Source organism: Jaculus jaculus, chromosome 3 (assembly GCF_020740685.1).
Source record: "Jaculus jaculus isolate mJacJac1 chromosome 3, mJacJac1.mat.Y.cur, whole genome shotgun sequence".
NCBI lineage: Eukaryota > Metazoa > Chordata > Mammalia > Rodentia > Dipodidae > Jaculus > Jaculus jaculus.
This window is the reverse complement of record NC_059104.1, coordinates 143,128,238-143,148,257: the sequence shown is the minus strand read 5'-3', so window position 1 is coordinate 143,148,257 and position 20,020 is coordinate 143,128,238. Positions and strand designations below refer to the sequence as shown.

Below are 20,020 nucleotides of genomic sequence, written 5' to 3'. Positions count from 1 at the left end.
TGAAACAGACAGATCCCTAGGGCTTACTGGCCAGCCAGACTAGCCTACCTGGTGCGTTCCAGGTCAGTGAGTGACCGGGTCTCAAAAAAGGTGGGCGGTACCTGAGGAATGGCACCCAAGGTTGTCCTGTGACCTTCATAAACATGCATGTGCCTACTCTCCCTGGAGCTGGCTCCCATGATGCTGTTTCCACTTTTCTACTATCCTGTTGGAGACTGCACTCTGGTTCCTCATACTGGGAGAGGCTTCCTGGCTGGGCAGACTGCGTAATTCAAGCCAACCTCCCTCCCACCCTCCAGCTCACAGCCTCAGAGGCAGAAGCAGTAGTGAGAAGTCAGTTGTAAAGGGGGTTGTACCTGTTCAATGGCCTGATGTGGCCTGCTTCACTAATCTGTTTCTCTGGGCCACCTCATTAGCTACTTCTTCCCTGGAAAGGCAGGAATTTATGGCTTTGGCAATCCATTTCAGTGAAAGGCTTGTAGGCAGTATTGCCATAGGATTGAAATAATTAAAAGACCTTTTTCACACGCTGGAGTAGTGGAAGGCTGGCTAACCCTGTGAAGGGGAGTACCTCTCTGATCATGCTACAAATAAATTGGGAATGGGAGGAAGAATGTGAGAGGAAAATAATAGGACTGAGGAAAACTGTTATTTCTAGAAGCCAATCACCTTGGTTAAAAGAAAAAGAAACACAGGTCTGTAGAAATGGCCTAGTGCTTAGAAGCCACTTGCCTGTGAAACCTAAGGACCCATGTTCAATTCCCCAGTATCCACATAGCCAAAGGCGCAAGGTGGTATATGCATCTGGAGTTTGTTTGCAGTGGTTGGAGTCCCTGGAATATACCATTCTCTCTCTCTCTCTGCTTATGTTTTTCTTTCTCAAATAAATAAAATATTTTTTAAAACACAGAGAAAAAACAGTGCATTATTCAGAAAAAGCTCACTGAGGCTTCTCTAGATCCTCAGCCCAGTGATTCATGAATTTAGTACTTTTTTTTAATAACCTCTAGTTCAAGGAGAAATTAGTCATGAGATATTCAGACAAAAGCAGGCATGCACCCGTCTTAATAGAGAAGTAAAACTATCTCTGGAGTAATTAAAATACTTACAGAAATCCTTCCTTAACTGGGATTTCCTTTGTTGAGCCAGGGCCCTGCCCTTCCCCAAACCTATCATGAAGACCGTGATTAAGGTCAAGACAATACTAGGGACTAAAAAGATATGATGATACAACTCAAATAATTATCAGTGTCACTTCTTTTTCAGTTCTGAGTGTGTTTATGTGCGGTGTGCATGTGGGTATGCATGTGCGTGTGTGTGCACAGGCACATGGAGGTCAGAAGTCGACACTAGGTGTCTTCCTCAATCACTCCTCATCTTAGGTATTGAAGCAGGGTCTTGCATTGAACTCAGAGCTTACCACTTCATCGAGTTTAGATAGCCCCTTTCTCCATTTCTTGAGCATTAGGATTACTAGTGGGCTCCTAAACTCACTCAGCACTTATATGAATGCTGGCGATCTCACACTTGTACAGCAAGCAATTTATCCTCTGACCTGCTCCTCCAACTCATCAGTGTCATTTCTAAGCTAGAGAACAGTCACCAGTTTGAAGCTCTGGCAGTGTGACCTGGGATGGGTACAGCACTTTATTCTTCCAGAGCCCACACTTTAAAGAGATTGTACCCCAACAGAGGGAATGAAGACTATGGTGAAAGCATGCCAGAGGATCATTTTCCTGGAATGTCCCCAATCTGCCCATTCATTGTTGGCAAAATTTCCACAATCTACATATCTTCATTTCAAAAGAGCACAGTGATGAACGGTGTTGTGTGCCAAAATGTATCAACAGCCAGAACTTACAAATTCATTCATTCCAAAGAGGTGCTGTGATCCCCCAGTGAGATCTGCACTGCACGTTTTAGTGTGAGGTTTGGCATTCATGATATAAGCTACCATCAACTAGCTGCTTGTACATTCTACGAACATCTCGTTTGGCTCACACTGCAGCACATTTGCCTCTACTTGTCCACAGTGATTTACCACGATGGTGTCTTAACATCCAAGGAGCTTTGGTACCTAAAGCCAAATTACCCTCTGTTTATATTCAGTGTGTTCATTTTCTAATATTTGTTAAACCACATTTTTACACTGTGCAGTCAATATTACTCTCGATATTTGTACAATACTTTAAAAACAATATGGATTTAACAAAGGAAAGTTCTTAACATTTAAACACAGACTCTCAAAGCAAATACTCCAAGGCATTTATTTGAAATGATACTTCTAAAAAGTCAGATTGTCATAAATGTTTAAAGCCTTATAAAGAATAGACAGAGAGCCCAGCCATAAAGACCAGTGCCCTCAAAGCAAAGCATGGAGCAAGTGTATAAATGCCATGGATTCAAAGTTGTTTTCTTAGCATCTTCATTCCTCTTCATGTGCTTTGTAAAGTTTTTGTCTCACTTGTACATTTAGCTAATCTCCAAGTTGCCTTCCTAAGGCCTCAGAAAGCAATGCAGAACGGCTGAGTCTGCCTACTGTTCCCATTTGTGGTTACTTCTCATTGAGGATGCTGCGATATCGAGTTGCTCAGCCCACGGTGCTTTTGAGCTCCTAGTCATCTGGCGGTGCCCATTCCTTTCCTATGTCAGAGCCTTCAAACCTTATCCTCCCTAAGGATTTTAATCCTTTTGAAACCCGGTGTCTTTCCTGGAAGTGATACATTTTAAGTTTTGTGTATCTGCTAGTTGTGACCCATTGTCCTGTCATTTTGATGTATTGAGCTTGTCTGTTAACATTATTAAAAACTTATGTATCTCCTATTATTATTTTATTCTAATTAGTTGAGCCATTTAGAGGTTTCATCTCCTAGGAGATGTGATTGAGCCTGTGTAATTAGCTCTCTTCTTTAGGACAGCTGGTTAATTCATCACCTTAGAATGCAATGGTAGACTCTCAGCCAACCTGCTTATTTTATATGGCCACAGGCACTGATTGGGTTTTCCAAGACTTAATAGAGTAGCTAACTCATATGAGACTCCATGTCTTATCTATACAGGTAGAAATAACTATGCCATATATCATTGTCCCCCATTATTGTTATTGAGTAACAAAAGAGCAGAAATCTCCTAACTTTAATCACTGGAATACCAGTTTTGCAATTTTTACCTAATCCTGAATTTCACCTGTATCACTTATGTACATAAGTCAATGAGTTTCATAGGATTTGCCTTAAAATAACTCTGAATTGCTTTGCTTGTCCTAGGTGTAACATTTGATTAAGCAGCTATGTTTTGGTTAAATTATTTTGTTGTTTTTTTGAGGTAGGGTCTCTCTCTGATCCAAGGTGACCTGGAATTAATTATGTAGTCTCAGGGTGACCTGGAACTCATGGAGATCCACCTACCCTTGCCTCCCGAGTGCTGGGATAAAAGGCATGCGCCACCACACCCGGCTTTTTGATTAATTATTTTGTGAATATGGTTGGCCTTCCCTATATGCAGGATTCACATACATAGAACTAGCCAGCTGCCGATATGACACATTCGGTAGGAAGCTGCATCTATACTGAGCACATGCAGACCTTCTCTTATGCTGATTTCCTAAAGAGTATGGTATGGCAGCTGTGCACATAGCATCCACCTCAAGTTTGATGTAAGTAATTTAGAGATGACTTAAGGTATATGAGAGAATGGCCAGGAGTTATATGCAAACTCTATGCTATGTTATGTAAGGGATTTGAGCAGGCATCGATTTTAGTCTCCAGCAGAGGCTCTAGAACAGCAGCTACTGAGGAGCAGCTCTCCACAATCAGGTAAAGGTGCACACGCTGAAGTGATAGGGCTGTCCAGGTCCCCTAGGAGCACTCTGGTGTCCTGCCATGTCCTGCCAGGATACATCATCACACTGTCATTGAGGAGAGCTGCCTAAAGACCATGTGCCAAGTATTCTAATTGCTTGAAATACCTGGTTAATGTGCATATTGTCAAAGGACTTAAAAAAATGCCACAATTTTAAAAAGCACCAATATAAGAGGATGTCTCCATGGCTTATGAAATTGCATATCATAAGAAAAATCAAATGTAGTAAATGAAGAAAGATTGAAACATGTGGCCTCAACACCACTGTTATCAGGCCTGATTGGGATATCATGTCATGCATAAGCCAGTGCTTTTACCCAGTGCTAGTTCTCAGGGAAGTTCCAAGCACCCAAGGCTGGCTGCAGCCATCTTCCAAGTTAGGATGAGTGATGAGAAAGGAAGACCTGGAAAACAGGGGGTGTGGGCAGTCAAGACTTACAGACAGAGCAAGAGCCCCAAACACAAGATTTAGGTGCAGGGGAAAGAAACGGTGTGAGCCATGGGGCGGGGCTGGAGGGAAGGCAGGACATGTTGCAGAACACCGTCAACTTGATCAGCAGGGAGTAGACACAAGCCTGAGCAGAGTGGGTATTTGAGCTGATCTCACCAGTTGCCATGTAGGGGATGATGATAACAAAAGTGATAGCCAAGACCCCTGTAGAGCCACTCTGGTGGCCCCAGGTAAAAACTGATCAGCTAGGTGGGGAGGAAGGGTTGATTTGGCTGATCTCTGCTTTGTTTTTTCCTTGAAACTAAGAAGATTAAATGTATTTTCTTGACATGCATATATAGTATAGTTATATCTATATATAGTGATATATATATATTTCATAAGTAGACATAATGACATAATCTTAAACATGTTGGTATATATAATTTATAATATACATGTTACAATTCCCTTTTTGAGAAACAAACTCCAAACTCTTCATTTTTTTTTTTTTTTGTGGAGGGGCAGAAATATCTTCTCACCACTTAAAAATATTTTAGTGTTTCTGGTGAACCCCTAAAAGATGAGGCAAAGAAGAAACATGGTAAAGGATCCTGTTTTCTTATAAGACAGTTTAATTTGAAAAATGTCAAGATATGACTTGAAGCAAAAGTTTTCACAGTTGTAAATGGCCAAAGAAAATAGGTTCTGACCTGAGATAACAGGAGCTTTTCCATGTTACCCATGGGGGAAGACAAGTGGGCCTGGGAAAATGGTTCAGTCAAGTCCTTTTGTCTCAAGTATGAGGATCTGAATTTGATCCCTAGTTACTCATGTAAATGTTAGGCACGTACATGTACATGCCTAGAGGCCCTCTGGGGAGATGGTGACTGGAAGATCCCTGGATGTTCTGGCTAGCTAATCCAGCTTAAGTGGTGAGCCCCACACCAACGAAAGACCCTGTCTCAAGAGAGGTGGACCAAATTTTTGAGGATAGTATCTGAGGTTGTCCTCTGGCCTCCATATGCACCCATAAACATTAGCATGTGCACACACATATGCAACCCCCCTCAAGCATGAATACACACCTCTCTCTCTCTTCCTTTGTCTCTCACACACATACCCACACACCACACACGCACACACAGCAAACACACAAAGAAATGGGCAAAAGTGAGTCAAAAAGGGGTTTCAGATGAACAGAGGCCCTAGTTTAGGTGTTCAACATCTATGATAGGCCTTGAACCTTCTTTTTTTCCCATTCCACAGTGATCCCCAAAGTCACCAAGCACCTGCTCTCAAACCCTGTGTTCACCTGTATCGTCCTGGCTGCCTGTATGGAGATCGCTGTTGTGGCTGGCTTTGCTGCCTTCCTGGGCAAGTACCTGGAGCAGCAATTTAACCTCACCACCTCCTCTGCCAACCAGCTGCTTGGTAAGTGTGTCCTTTTCCACTCCAGTCCTGTCTGAGATCTCCCCCATAGAGCCAAGGGGCATGCTTGACCCATAGCAGTGGTATACAAGTGGTCTGTGTGCACAGGAAATATCAAAGGGGATTCTCAAGGTGAGATTTGCACACATGAGGCAGTTTTAAAAGCATATAAGGGTCTGACAAGGTTGGTCAGTGGTTAAAGCACTGACTACTTAGGCTTGAGTATCTGAGTTTGATTATCAGTCTTCACATAAAAACTCAGAAGCTGTGGTGGATGTTTTTTAAAAAAATATTTAAAAAATTATTTATTTATTTGATAGAGAAAGAAGGAGAGAGAGAAAGAGAAAGAGAGAGAGAATGGGCACGCTAGGGCCTCTAGCCACTGCAAACGAACTCCAGACACATGAACCCCCTTGTGCATCTGGCTAACATGAGTCCTGGGGTATCAAACCTGGGTCCTTTGGCTTTGCAGGCAAACATCTTAACTGCTAAGCCCTCCCTCCAGCCCTGTTTTTATTTAATCTCAGCATTCTGACAGCGAGGTGGGAGGTGGAGACAAGAGGATTCTAGAAGCTCTCAAGCTCAGAAAAAAGAGTAATAACAGAAGATCAGGATCAAGAGAAACCCTGTCTCAAATGAGTTGGGCCAAAAGTTGTCCTGTGACATCTACACGTGGGCTGTGGCACATGTGTACTTAAACACAAACTCATATATACAAGTGTGTGCACAAAATAACAAAAAAATGAATAAATAAGTTTCTTTCCTAAAAAGCATATGATAATAATAAACAAAAATATAAATTTATGTAGGCAGTATTGTTAAAGGGCAGGAAATTACTAGATTGGTATCAACAAGAAAATTTAAGTCAAGGTGAATCATGAAAGATTAGCCAGTGCTTTTTTTTTTTTTTTTTTTGGACACATAAGATAGCAAAAATACTCATAGCAGCATGAAGGCCACAGTTCACAAATCCAGAGCTTAGAAGGTGCCCACACACCTAACTAATGTTTCCTGGAACTCTATCCCAAGATCAGAAATGGCTTTTCAATAATAGGCCTGAGGCACCTACCTACTCCCAGTCATTCAAATTTAGGTTAGTGACTTAAAAAAAAAAAAAAAAAAAGGTCCTTGTAAAAAGCATAGTGGTTCAGGCAGGGTCAGAAATGCAGCCTGAGAGCATGTCTTAGTTTGCTTTTCATTTTGTAAGGATTTCTTCTTCCTTGCTTATGATGATCAGAAATCCTATTGGTTGAGTTGATCAGCTCAGATGTTGACTAGTAGTGAAGACAACAATGACATAGCAGTCGAGGGTGAGAATAGAATTCACCATGACATGAGTTCAGACTTTAACTGGGTGTGAGATGACTGGTGTGTATGAATGATCTCCTGTATTCATTTGTGGCTTCAAGAAGGCATTTGGGTTAGTGGCATAGAATATTATAACATTTAAGACTTCAGTAGGTTTCTGAGCAAAGAGAGAGAGAGAGGTGCCAACAGAAGATGATTTACTAAAGAGAGAGGGAATATGAGTACACAGTTTTGGACAGAGAGCTCGTGTGTTCCCATGAAAGAGCAGAGGAAGTGCTTGTGATTAAGGGGGCTAAGAGTGTAACAAAATGGCCAGGTGGTAGAGGGGATTCCAGCCCCTCATGCTTCATCCACTTTGTTAAGAAGAAAAAAATATAATCTGTTATGAATAATAGGAGGCTGAGGTTTTTTCTTATTTCCTCCTTTCAAACCTTCTGTTACTTCACAAAATTGCCAATAAACAAGTGGAAAAAGTGCTGACCGTTATGAGTGATCACGGAAATGCACCTTGAAACCACAAGGGGGTGCTATGACACCCCACCAGACAGCACCAAGTGGTGAGGAGGGCATGGAGCAGCCGGAATGCAGGCTGGGGGTAGGAAATAATGGTGGTGCAGCCACTTTAGACAGTGCTTTAGCAACACCCAGCACTGCTCAGTGTGTCTGCACTGTGATCTGCCAGTTCCATTCTTGGGATCTATCCAACAGAAAGGCTGGTTTAGGTCCACTCATTTACATATGCATATACAGCAGTGTTCAAAGCAGCTTTATGTATAATTATCCCAAGCTGGAATAAGCCCAAATGTCTGTCTGTGATGGAATGGGTAAATAAAATATAGACTGTTCATTCACTGAAGTATTACACAAGATCAGAAAGAACAAACTTTGATACAAGCTTCCAGGTAGATAAATCTGAGCTAAAAGATGTCAGACATGAAAAAGAATGTTTTTATAGGATTTAAAAAGATGAATAGTTAAGGTGAAGGACCCCTGCTGCATGGTTGCTCTTGAGGGACACTAATTAGACAGGGGTACTCTGGAGCCTCCGGGGCAGTTGGAACTGTTGTAAGCTTGACCTGTGGGCTGCTTTCAGGGTGTCTGCCATGAGAAGGTTCATCAGACTAGTCCCTTGTACTTTGGACCCTTCACAGGACATAGCACAACTCAATTAAAGAAAAAAAAAAATTAAACCCTGATCACCGTACAGCCACATAGTCATTTGTTCTCCCTGGGTACTGCTCAGAGTAGAGAGGATGAAAGCTTGTTTTAATCTTTTTCTCTAGTAATTCTTTCCCACCTACTCCTTTGTCCATTTTGCAAAATATAGTCATCTCTTTACTACTTGCATGATAGGAAAGGATGCCTCTTCATATTTACTGCTATAGCTTCTCGGGTATCTAGAATCTCAGGTTTGGCTCTCCAGCACCCAAGGGTGTATTTCCCACCTCCTGGTATCTTTGTTGCAGTACACAACATTTTGATTATGCTTGCCCAGTTGCTACAACTTCAGGGCCATGTTCTATTTTAGAACAGATGCCTAAGTTCTCTATCGACAGACAAATCAATAGTCTTTGGGGCAGAAGGTCAGAAAAACAATTTCACCATCTCACACCTGTTTATTTCTCAGCAATTTCTGGCCGTTAAAGTGCTTAATGGGTGGAAAGGAAAGTGGGCCTTCCTCCACATTCTGTGGCTAGGCTGGCAGCGGGCATGCTCTGTTCCCCTGTCCAGTCTATGACACAACTCAGAAGACCTGAAAGGGTACAGTTTGGAGTACTTATTATGGAGATATGCTAAGAGAAGCTCCCCCAAACCTGGGAGATGGGGTGCATGTATTTATCCTAAGCAATCAGTGCAGATGGCTGAGCCACCCACAGTGTCATCAGCAAATGGGGCAGAGATCAGAGAAGAGCAATGCCCACAGTTGAAGGGTTGATGGCGTTGATTCATGAGATCAAATACAAAGGGCTCAATCTGCATAAGTTAATGTAGTGAGAATGAAGTTCTGGTCCAGGGAAGTTCTGATGGTCTCCCAGAGAGCTGAGGATATGTGCACACATCAGGGAGGAAGAGAGAGGGGATGCTGCCATGGTTTGGAGAAAAAGTGATGAACGCCTGTGATTGCCATGGTTACCATCATCGCCAGGTGACACCCCCGCTGTCTCAGCTAGAAAATGAGACAAAGCACAGGCTGCCCTCTGGGCGTAGGCATATCGCTGAAGCTCATTCACACAGATCCAATCTGTTCGCCGATTCATTTCATTCTTGAGATGAGATGAATGCCGTCCCATGCAAGGTGCTATGTTAGGCAGTGAACTGGAATTCAGCTGGACTGAGCAGGATCCATAGGCTTTGGTCCTCCAGGAAGCCACAGGCTAATAGGTCAAGAGAACAAGAAATAGGACATATGAGCATAAAGGAGGCAGCTTTGGGAAGGAAGGAGAACCATGGAAACCGTGACTCTAGGTGAGAACAACAGGGTGCCCAAGCGTCCGGCGCAAGTCTCTTCTAGAGAATCAGATCTGATTTTTGCCTCTCAGAAGAAGGTAGGACCAGCCAAGTAAAGATATAGGCAAGAGTGTCCCAGGAGCAGAGCCAGAACATATAGAGCCTGCAGAGACCAGAGCCACCTGGCCTTTTCCAGGGAAAGTGAGCATCAGTGGGGTGGGCAGTGCCATGGGATGGAGATGGAGGAGCACAGAGCGAGCCAGCCCATGAGTTTCATGTCGGTGCCAAGGACCAGAAACCAAGCCTAGACACATCACAAAGCAGCAGGTGATACACAGATCTGTGTTTTAAAATGTACCGAGGGCCATTGTCTTGTGGAGCTAAGTCTTCCCAATTACATTTTCTTACCCAAATATGAAAATTAATTTTCATTCCCTCAGCACATACCAGCTGGTTGATGTAGTCGATTGACCTAGAGGTCTGTTGATTGGCAGGGAGGAGGCCGCCTAGACTGGAAAATTGGCCATGCACAATCTACACGGTAGATAAATGACACACAGTAATTTAAAGCTGAGTTGTAGATGAAATGAATCCGAACAGAGCCAAAGCAAATATGAGATTGGAACCCTACGATCCTTTGGTCCTCCCAAAATGCCATGGGTCTCTGGGAAGCCCGAGGAACTGGCTTTGGGACTGCTGCCTTGCACATAGCTTTGTGTGCAAGAGAGAGACAGAATATATATCCAGGGCAATTATTCACCAACAGCTGCAGAACATAGTGAATTGATTGATGCCGCTTTCAGAGGAGTGGCAGAGCTGGTTAAATGACACTCTTGGCACACTGGTAAGCACTGTGATCTTTGGGTTCAGCAGCTCTGAAGCCCTCCATGACTCCTCCTTTCCTCTTTAGAAGAGAAAGAGAAAATCCCACCATTTTCTCATGCCCCCTCCCATGTTACTGCAGAAGTGCACAGAGAAGCGGGGTGTGGCGGCACACACCTGTAACCCTAGTACTTGAGAGGCTGAGGCAGGAGGATTGCCAAGAGATAAAGTCCAGTCTCAATGACAGAATAGACTCTGTGTCATATCACCAGGAAAAACAATGTGGAGAATATATCGCTGCTCCTCAAAAGCATGACTGTGCCTGCTGTTGGCTTTCTGATTTTGACCCTCAGCTGGACTCACATCAACATGTATGTGTCCATCATGTGACATGCCAGGTGCACACGCTTCAACTCACAGACTCATAGTGACTTAAGCTTTGCCATGTTTGTCTTCCTGTGAGTGGGGAAATCTCTCCAAGGAAAGACACCAGGCCTTTTGTGAAGGCTTTGAGGCTGTGACAAGAGAGTGGGGTCACAGAATCCCAGAGCATCCACACGCCCTTTCTCCTCTGTTCACAACGTCATTTGCTTCCTCAGGGATGACAGCGATCCCATGCGCCTGCCTTGGCATCTTTCTGGGTGGCCTCCTGGTGAAGAAGCTGAGTCTGTCTGCCCTGGGTGCCATCCGGATGGCCATGCTCGTCAACCTTGTGTCCACCGCCTGCTATGTGTCCTTCCTCTTCCTGGGCTGTGACACGGGCCCTGTGGCTGGGGTGACAGTTCGTTATGGGAACAAGTGAGTACCAAAACTGTTGGCTTGGCTGATGCCTGCCCAGGGTCACCAAGAACCTCCCCACTGCCAGTTAACAGAGTCAGTTTTATCCCTAGTGACCATGAGTGGAAGAGCTTAGGACACACGTGCTTCCTCCCTGAGTGGAAGAGTCAGTAAGCCCTCAGATAGCTCTTCACTGCAATTGCAGGGGAGCCCCAAGAAGCATCAGTGCTCACTCACTTCCTAGAGTACCTGTCTTGCTCTTTCTGACATTGGACTAGATAAAAAAGTAAATAAATAAACCTATTTTTTTTTACAAAGAAAACAGCTTAAAATAAAAGGCAGAATCAATTTCAGTAATTCCTTCAAGTGTCACAGGCTATCATCCATTTCGCAGTGTCCTTGCAGGGTCTGGCCATGGTAAGTATGTTCAAACATTAGAGAAACAGAGGGACAGAAACACAAAGAAAGAGGGAGGTAGGGGAATAGGAAGTTAGCTGGTTTCCTTATTTTCTAGTTATTCTCCCAAGACTGTGGACCAGATTTCCACAGTATTTACCATTGAAGGAATGATGAGTTCTTTACATCAGCAGTTGATTCCCTTTTCTCCATCCCCTGTGAACCAGGCCAGTCTTCAGACTATAACACCAGACCCTTCCTCCAGGCAGGGCACCAGATTGTGCCTGCCCACAGAGAGACCAGGAGAAGCAATAGAGCTGGAGTTAAGTGATCATTCCTGAGGGTGAGCCAGGAGAATGGGAGGACAGAGAAGAGCAGATGTCTATAGACTCCTGCCCAATCCATGTTCCATGGCCCCCTCCTCCTCTTTATCTCTGTGACCTCCTCCAATTCCCCTCCAGCCCCTGGTTCTCTTTCATAAGCATGATGTGTTCTGGTTTGCATTTGCTCTGAACAGCATCCCTTAGAGAGGACTACTCAGATGGCAAGTAGTAAACTGTGGTGATCCCAAGCACAGGGCTCTACTATAATATTATTCTTCTGCAGAAAAAAGAAAGAACAAACAAACAAACAAAAAAAAAAACCAGTGCAAATCCTGTTGTGAAACTCGCAACTGTATCCTCTCCTGTCCACATCTGAACTATGTACATTTGGAGAAATGACTTCATCTAGCCATGCCTTGGTTTCCCTCTCAGTAAAGCCTGTGAGGTTATATTGATGACAAGTGATGTGATATGTAGAACACCTTCAATAGGGCATGACACAGAAATGGCCAGGTGTCACCCTCATGGCCTGTAATGAAGGACACTGAGTGTGGGAAGCTGAGGAGACTGGGGCTGTAGAGGCGAGGCATCCTCTCTTCCATGGCTGAAAGACTCCCATCTTTTTCTGTCTTCACAGCTGGTTTGCTCTGGGTAGCTGCACCTTTAATGATGCAGAGGGAAGTTAAAACACCCTTGCATTATTTTTCTCAGGATACTGAACCAATCAGAGGATAGTCATTGCAGCTAGGCAATACAGTACAGTTGTCAGCCCTAGGAGGTTCCTGTGTCCTGGGGAGGGAGAGAGGGAAGACAATAACCATCCGCGTGTGTGGGTGTGGCTAGGAGGGGAGGTTGTAGCTTCCCAGAGGTGTCATGGAGGAGTCCCTGAGCTTAGCTCCAAGCTGCCGTCAGCCCACAGCCACATTGGTGCAAATGATTCAAAGCTCTTCTTCTCTTCATGGTGGGAAAAATGCTGGAGGAGGATCCTGGGGCCACACAACCAGTTGCCCAAACTGGCACCATTTTACAGGTCACAACCTGTGCCGCTGTCAGTGCTGGCCTTGCAGGCCAGTGAGGGAAAGAGGGAAGGAAGGAGGGCCCAGTAAGCACTCCATGAGCAAGGGCGCAAGGGACTCATCACAGAGACTCGTCACAGCAGAGTGCTGTCCTCAGTGACACCAATGGATTTGCTCCTAATACATCCCCTTTATGCTTCCTTTTCAGCTCAGTACGTGGCTCAGCCCTGGATCCCTACTCACCATGTAACAACAACTGTGAATGCCAGACGGATTCCTTCACGCCAGTCTGCGGAGCCGATGGCATCACCTACCTGTCAGCCTGCTTTGCTGGCTGCAACAGCACGGTAATGAAGACCTGTGCACAGTGGGGAGGGGGTGGGATCCAGGCAGCCACAGCAGCTCTCAGCCCACAATCAAGGGCGGCGGAGGGCTGCCACTGATGGCCCACGTCACCTGTGGGTTATTGTGACTGTTTGTTGTGACTGTTTGTCAGCCTCTGGCTGCTCTAATAAGAAGGGAGAGAGGCTTTCTCTCTAGGTCACCTAGGTTTCCAGGGCATCTCATGGAGCAAGTGAGTGTCAAAATTCAAGGGAAAGAAGAAATGTGGAACCAGAGAAAGTGGCTGTGGCTCCAGCTACTCACATAGGCCGCCCGTGGAGCAGGCTGGCTGCAGAAGGAGTGTGCTCTCCACCAAGAGAGGCACGTAAGAAAGACCAGGACAGGATTTGCCAGGGAAAGCCTCTTCTAGAGCCGAGGGTTTGTGATTCTTCTCTGTCCAGCTCCGTTTGCTTTTCTCATCCCAATTAGATGCCTCCCACCCTGTCTCTCTTCCCACCAATTTTCCCTCTCGAGGTGAATGTTTCAGCTGGCTGCCAGCCTCCCATTTTGCATGCTCTCTGTGTGAAAGCTTGATGCTAAGTGACTGACTGTGTAGCCACACTGCTCCCACCTACTCTTCACCTCCACCATTGCCCCAAAACAGGCTGGGCCTGGGTCAGTGCAGTAGTCACCTACCTCCCCGCCCCCCAGGCTGTCCCCTTCTGTTCTGTCTTCTACGCTACAGAAGAAGGGGCTCTTGACCACTGCAAATGACCCTTTCACTGCTGTCCTGTTCACTGGGAGATACGATGCTGCCTTGAACCTGGTTCATGTCCGTCCTCATCATGCATCACCAGCTGTCTCCTTTCAGTTCATGCTATCCAGCCTTCTCCACCCAACCTGTTTTCTTTCTTTAGTTGGACAGCTGCTCACCTCTCCATACCCTCCTCAAATACCCTGAAATGATCCCTCCTCTCACTTACCTTTGGAGTTACTGCCCCTAACGTCTTGGCATCCATTCTTTCCTGGATTCCTCATCTCATTTTGCGTCAGTGATCTGTTAGAAGTGCCTGTCATCTGCTCTGGTCTTTGGGCTTCTTGACCAAAGGCTACAGTCACCCAGAAGCACTTCATAAATCATACAATCCACATATGGGAAGGAAAATAAGGCGGCTAACGGACTGCTTTCAAGGAACTCAGAGTCCAAATCGCTCATTTCCTCCCCATCCCACGCCCTGCACCATATGAGAGCATCAATTCCATGAAAGAAAGAAAAACAATGAATCATTTATTTTCATTTTCAAAGATTTCATTTTTGCTTGCTTTTAACATTTAGATTCCTGGCCAGTTATTAAACTTTTCTATGGAGAAAATAAATCACTATGGGAAGGTAGATGGGAGGAACTGATTTTTTAAATTAGATGATAAAGCAATTTCTTTATTTGTGTGGAAGTAAATATTTAAAACAAGGTTGGGACCTGGAGAATGGTGAGAATTAAAACCACAAGCTATTATTTTTCATCACAACATTTTCATTAACATTTTAATATCTAAAAAGTTCTGTTATAAATCAGCCTTGGCTATTGTCCTGTGAGATGAGTAAAGTGACTCCATGTCACTTGGCATTCAGAGACCAGACAGGCCTTTGTTTGAGGAGTGCCAAAAAATCTTCTAAAGAATTGTTTCTTGCCTGATCTTGCATGAACAAGACGTTTATTGAATAAAAGACTGGCTTGGCCCACAGGGGCTGCCTGGTGCTGACACAGCAAATCTGGGGGTGCAGTTATGTGCCCACAGGCTCTCCTGCTGGCCTCCAGACACACCACTCATTCCCCAGACACCCTGTTGTAGTACGTGACATGAGGCTTCAACTTGTCTACTAGGTGGAAGTGGGGTACCGTTTAGAGACATACCCTTGGGTTCCCTGGCCTCCAATAGGTAGACAAGGGAGTTGGACACACAGTCCTGCTGCTCCTGGGATGGGCCTGGAGAGTCTTAATAGCATGGGTCGAGGGAGACGGCTCAGTGCACAAAAGCACTTGCTGCACAAGCATGAGGTCTTGAGCCGTCGCCAGCCCCCACGTAACCAGCTGGGCGTGATCGCACATACCCACACCCCTAGTCCTGTCAGAACGTGAGGGGCAGAAATGGCAGAATTTCTAGGGCTTGCTGGTCATCCAATTTGACAGGAAAACAAAACAAACAAAAAACAACAACAAAAAACCCCAGCAGTTCTGATTTAAGTGAGAGATTCCATTTCAAGGAAATGAAGTAGAAGTGAGCAGAAGATTACACCTGAAATTCTCCTCTGGCCTTCACACACATATACATGGGGAATGCACACATGCATGCATGCATGAGGCATGTACCACATATCACCCATCACACATACTACATATGCAAAAAAAAAAAAAACAAACCAGAAAGCAGGCTGTAGAACTGGAAGAATTTGTGAGAACAGCTGGGCTGGCCACTAATGGTACTTTCAGCATGTCATGGATGGTGGCTGCTCTCAATGACATCCAAAAATGAACAAAGGGCATTTTGAGTCTTCAAACTCTGCAGCAGTAGTCTGAGGATCCACCATGTCACACAAGGGTTATTTATATTCCTGGCATATGGACTCTTTCCCTGCTCCTGCCCTCCAGAAGCACTCAATAGAACTCTTGCCAACTGAAAGGCTTCCCTTTGTCTTCCTCCCCCTTCCCCATTTTTTCTTGTCCCCTCCAGGGACAGGTTGTGCCTCTGTGAGCCAAGCTCTTCCCCTCTCTGCTCACAATCCTTTTTGTTTAATTCCATACAACCTGTGAGTCTGTGTTCCTTTCAATCTCTGATTACAGAGCAGGTTAACCACTCATGAGGCCCACACAGTAGAATGTGGTGGGGCACCGGGACTGCTTGCCCTCAAACCAATGTCTTCTACTACATTCTGGGCTCCTTTTAGAATTCCTCGAAATTTTTTTCTACCTGAAACAACCTCACTGTGGCTGCTGCCCATAGACAGCTGCCTGTCGTCTGTCCTGACTGCCTCTCAAGCCTCTACCCTCTTTCTCTGCTCACCTCTTAATGAGATACTTTCTACATTTCCCCAGCCCCCAAACTCTCCACCGCTCCCAGATATTTGTGCATGCTCTAGTGTATACCTAGAATTTCTGTTGTCCCCTCTTGTCTGCTGGGGCTCAGCCTCTCTTTCGCTCCTTCACTTTCCCTGGACACTCTCCTATCTGAGCACTATTGAAAGACAGTGTTGGGTGCCTTCTTGCTGATGCCCCTGTCACACCAGCTCTTGTCTACTAAGGCTCAAACCTTGTCTGTTCTAATGGCTCATATATTTTGGTGTCTCTCTTCTCCTTACCATATTGTATAGATGGGTTTGTGTTGTATACTCTTACAGCCCCAGTGCCAGGCACTCTGGATGAAGGCCCCAGCCTTCCTAAAAGCCCCCTGGTGCCTCCATGCAACCTCAGACTGGTGGCAGTTGATAACAACACTGTCTTGTACAGTGGCTGGCAAGCAGGTAGATGGGATGATCCTGCCTCAAAACTAAACCTTGTCATTACATCTCACCACATTGTCATTTCTACCTGTGATTCTTAACTTGATTAGATGTGAACAAGGCAACCAGTCAGATGGCTCTGATCATGTGGAGATTGAGCGAGCATTAGTGGTTCCTGATGTTAGACTTCCTCTGCCATCTTGGTTAGATGATTTTGCATTTAATTTTCTTCCTTCATATCTCCTCAAGTGATAGCCATGGAAGTGTCTAAGACTGTGTTTACTATGCGATTTCTAGTGCTTCCCATTGTCTGTGACCAGGAGGAAGGACAAAAAGATTGAGAATAAATTTTATCAATTTCCTTTGGTGTGAATATATTGCACAGATTGTTTCTGTACGTTTCACTTCCAGAAGTAATTATTCCAGTAGACACATGTTAGTATGCTGGTGGCTGACTGCTGGAAGCTGTATCCTTTGATGTACTGAATAATTGACTGAAGGAAAATATGAAAAATAAAAAAACAGAACAGCTTCTATCAGCCACCAATAGAAGGCTAAAAGTCAATACAAGCATTTTGTAGGGTACTAATGATCGATGGCTGACCTGCCCCCATCCTGACAGCAAGTATTTACCAAGCACTGTTTAAGCCAAGTGCCAAGTAGGAGGAGGATGCCACCCTGGGACATGCTAGGAACTCATGACTCCATGGTGTACGTTTCAGTCCAGCTGTGTTTAAGAAACTTGTGGGAACTTTTTAAAAAATATTTTTATTTATTTATTTGAGAGCGAAAGACAGAGAAAGAGGTAGATAGAGAGAGGGAGAGAGAATGGGCATGCCAGGGCCTCCAGCCACTGCAAACAAACTGCAGACGCGTGCACCCCCTTGTGCATCTGGCTAACGTGGGTCTTGGGGAGTCGAGCCTCGAACCAGGGTCCTTAGGCTTTACAGGCAAGCACTTAACCGCTAAGCCATCTCTCCAGCCCTTGTGGGAGCTTTTTAAATGGGGTGGGGGTGAGCCTGCTCAGAGATCCTCAGTTCCTTGTTTTGGAGTGCAAACAAGGCATCTCAATCTGTGACCAAGGTCAGAAATTACTGTTGTAATAGAGCACTTCTTAATCTTGGCTCTGCTGACATATTTTTAATTAATTCATCGATTTATTTTATTAAGTAGAAACCTTGTATGGACACACAGTATGTTGGTACCATCATTTCCTTCCTCTCTGTCTCCACTCTACTGAGGGCTCACCTCAGTAGGACTGATGGTATTCAGCATGGAGTTGTGGGTTATGAGTTTGGAGAAAAACAGTCAGTCATTGTGTGTGTGTGGGGGGGATGCCTCTGGATATTCCCTCCCACCCTGTGGCTCTTACACTCTTTCTTTTCCCCCTTTTCCACAAAATTCCCTGAGCTGTGGTGGGTGTGCGTTAAGTCTACTTTCATGTTGAGATTTTAGCTGGTTCTGGATTTCTGTGTCTATTGCATCGCCCTGGCACTGGTTGTTAGGCTCGTCATGCCAATCCTTCATTACGTGAGGCTGTTCTGAGCTCCACCTACCAGATGTCCCCAGGCATTGCCAAGTGTCCCTGAGGGCTACATCTTGAGAAGAAGACATGATGCATCTAAACCTTTGATCCTGTAGAAGCGGGTCAGCCTGTGAGCAGCCACTAGCACTCAGCTTTCACTCTCCCCTTCCTTCTTTCGTTACTGTGTCTGCGCATGACGGGCGCCAGGCCATACTGGCATAGGTGCTATCCACAGGTGGCAGCCAAAGCAGCAAATTGGCTTCTCATTAACCATTGCACCCTAAAGATGCATTTCCAGTGGCCCAGGCCTAATGTAACTGAGCATTTTATTTTGAGGTATTTTAATGTGCACCTGAATTTTAGCCTCTCTGAAAAAGTCGGAATATAGCCCATGGGGATCCTGCATCCATATAGGTCAGTAGGTATCAGCAACTGAGAATCAGCTGGTCTTTTGGACAAGTGACTTAATTATGCTTATTATAACCATACTCCTCACCACCAGCCACCTTTACACCTCAACTATTTTTTTTAGTTATTTTCCTGTCAGGCTGGCTGCTCAGGCTTGAGTTTGTGAAATCCTCTCCTATATGCCCAGAACTTATTTCAAAGTCTGTGTTCCTCTCAGTAATGGCTTGGCAATGGAATCTTGGGAACACTCAGATAAAGTCTTCTGGGGTGCTCCTACCTCTGACACATGCTACTTCTCTGACCCTGTGCTAGGCATTGTAAATGCAGAGGTGAATAGGGTGGGGAGCTTGTGTTTACAATAAGATGCAATGGAGCACATTCATGAAGCTTGTACAAGTGAGCATTGAGAAGCAATGCTCAGCTTGACCTTACGGCATGGTTAAGCGAAAAGAACCCATTATGAAGCAATATATAGACCATGAAGAGAAATCTTTCAGTAGGAGAAAGAGTCTACATATATGTATATCTTTGCATCAAAAAATAGAAGAATATATAAAGAGTTATTTATAGCCATAGTTGGATTACCTGTGGTTAGGAAATAAGAATTAATTGTTGTCTATTTCTTCAGCTTTTTTTTCAGACCTTTGGAATTATGTCAAATGTTCATGCATTGCTTTTCTAATAAGGATACATCTCTTTAGCTTGGAAACTCAAAGTTAAGTGTTAGATGGCTCCACTTAAATAGAAGCAAGTGGCTGTGTAACTGTACATGAACAGAGTATGTAGCTCACTGGAAGAGCACTTGCCTAGTTTGCATTTGGCTGTGGATTCCATTCTCAGTACCCAAAAATAACTAATAATAATAATAATAATAATAATAATAAATAAAGGCTGGGGACTGAGAAGATGCTCAGTAAATAAAGTCCTTACCTTGCAAGCATAAGAACCTGAGTTTGATCCCCAGCACCTACATAAAAATTCCTGGCCTGGCAGCACTTGCTTATATTCTTACCACTAGGGAGACAGAGATAGGAAAATCCATGATGCTCACTGGTTATCCAGTCTAGCCTACTTGGAAAACTCCAGGCCAAAAAGAGACTCTATCTCAAATAAAAACATGTAAACAGGGTCTGGGGAGATGGCTTAGAGGTTAAGGTGCTTGCATGCAAAGCCCAACGACCCAGATTCAATGCCCCAGTACCCAAGTAAAGCCAGATGCACAAAGTGGCATATGCATCTGGCATTAATTGGCAGTGGCTGAAGGCCCTGGAATTCCCATTCTTTTTGTATGTGTGTATCTTCTCCCTCCCTCTCTCTCTCTCTCTCTCTCTCTCTCTCTCTCTCTCTCTCTCTCTCTCTCTCCTTCTCTGCTTGCAAATAAATAAAAACTATAAAAATAATCATAAAAAGATGGACAGTGTTCCTAAAGAATTATACCATAGGTTGTCCTCTGACCTC

The 20,020-nt window shown here is 44.6% G+C and overlaps 1 protein-coding gene across 2 annotated transcripts in view; it reads left to right on the top strand.

Annotated features, from left to right (window-relative positions):
- Slco3a1 (solute carrier organic anion transporter family member 3A1) overlaps positions 1-20,020 on the top strand; it is a 306,863-nt gene that overhangs the window by 249,518 nt on the left and 37,325 nt on the right. For both annotated transcript variants that reach the window (XM_004658168.2, XM_004658166.3), the window contains exons 5-7: positions 5,561-5,725; positions 10,900-11,098; positions 13,021-13,159. In XM_004658168.2, the coding sequence (XP_004658225.1) occupies positions 5,561-5,725; positions 10,900-11,098; positions 13,021-13,159 (503 nt within the window). The remainder of the gene's footprint in view (positions 1-5,560; positions 5,726-10,899; positions 11,099-13,020; positions 13,160-20,020) is intronic.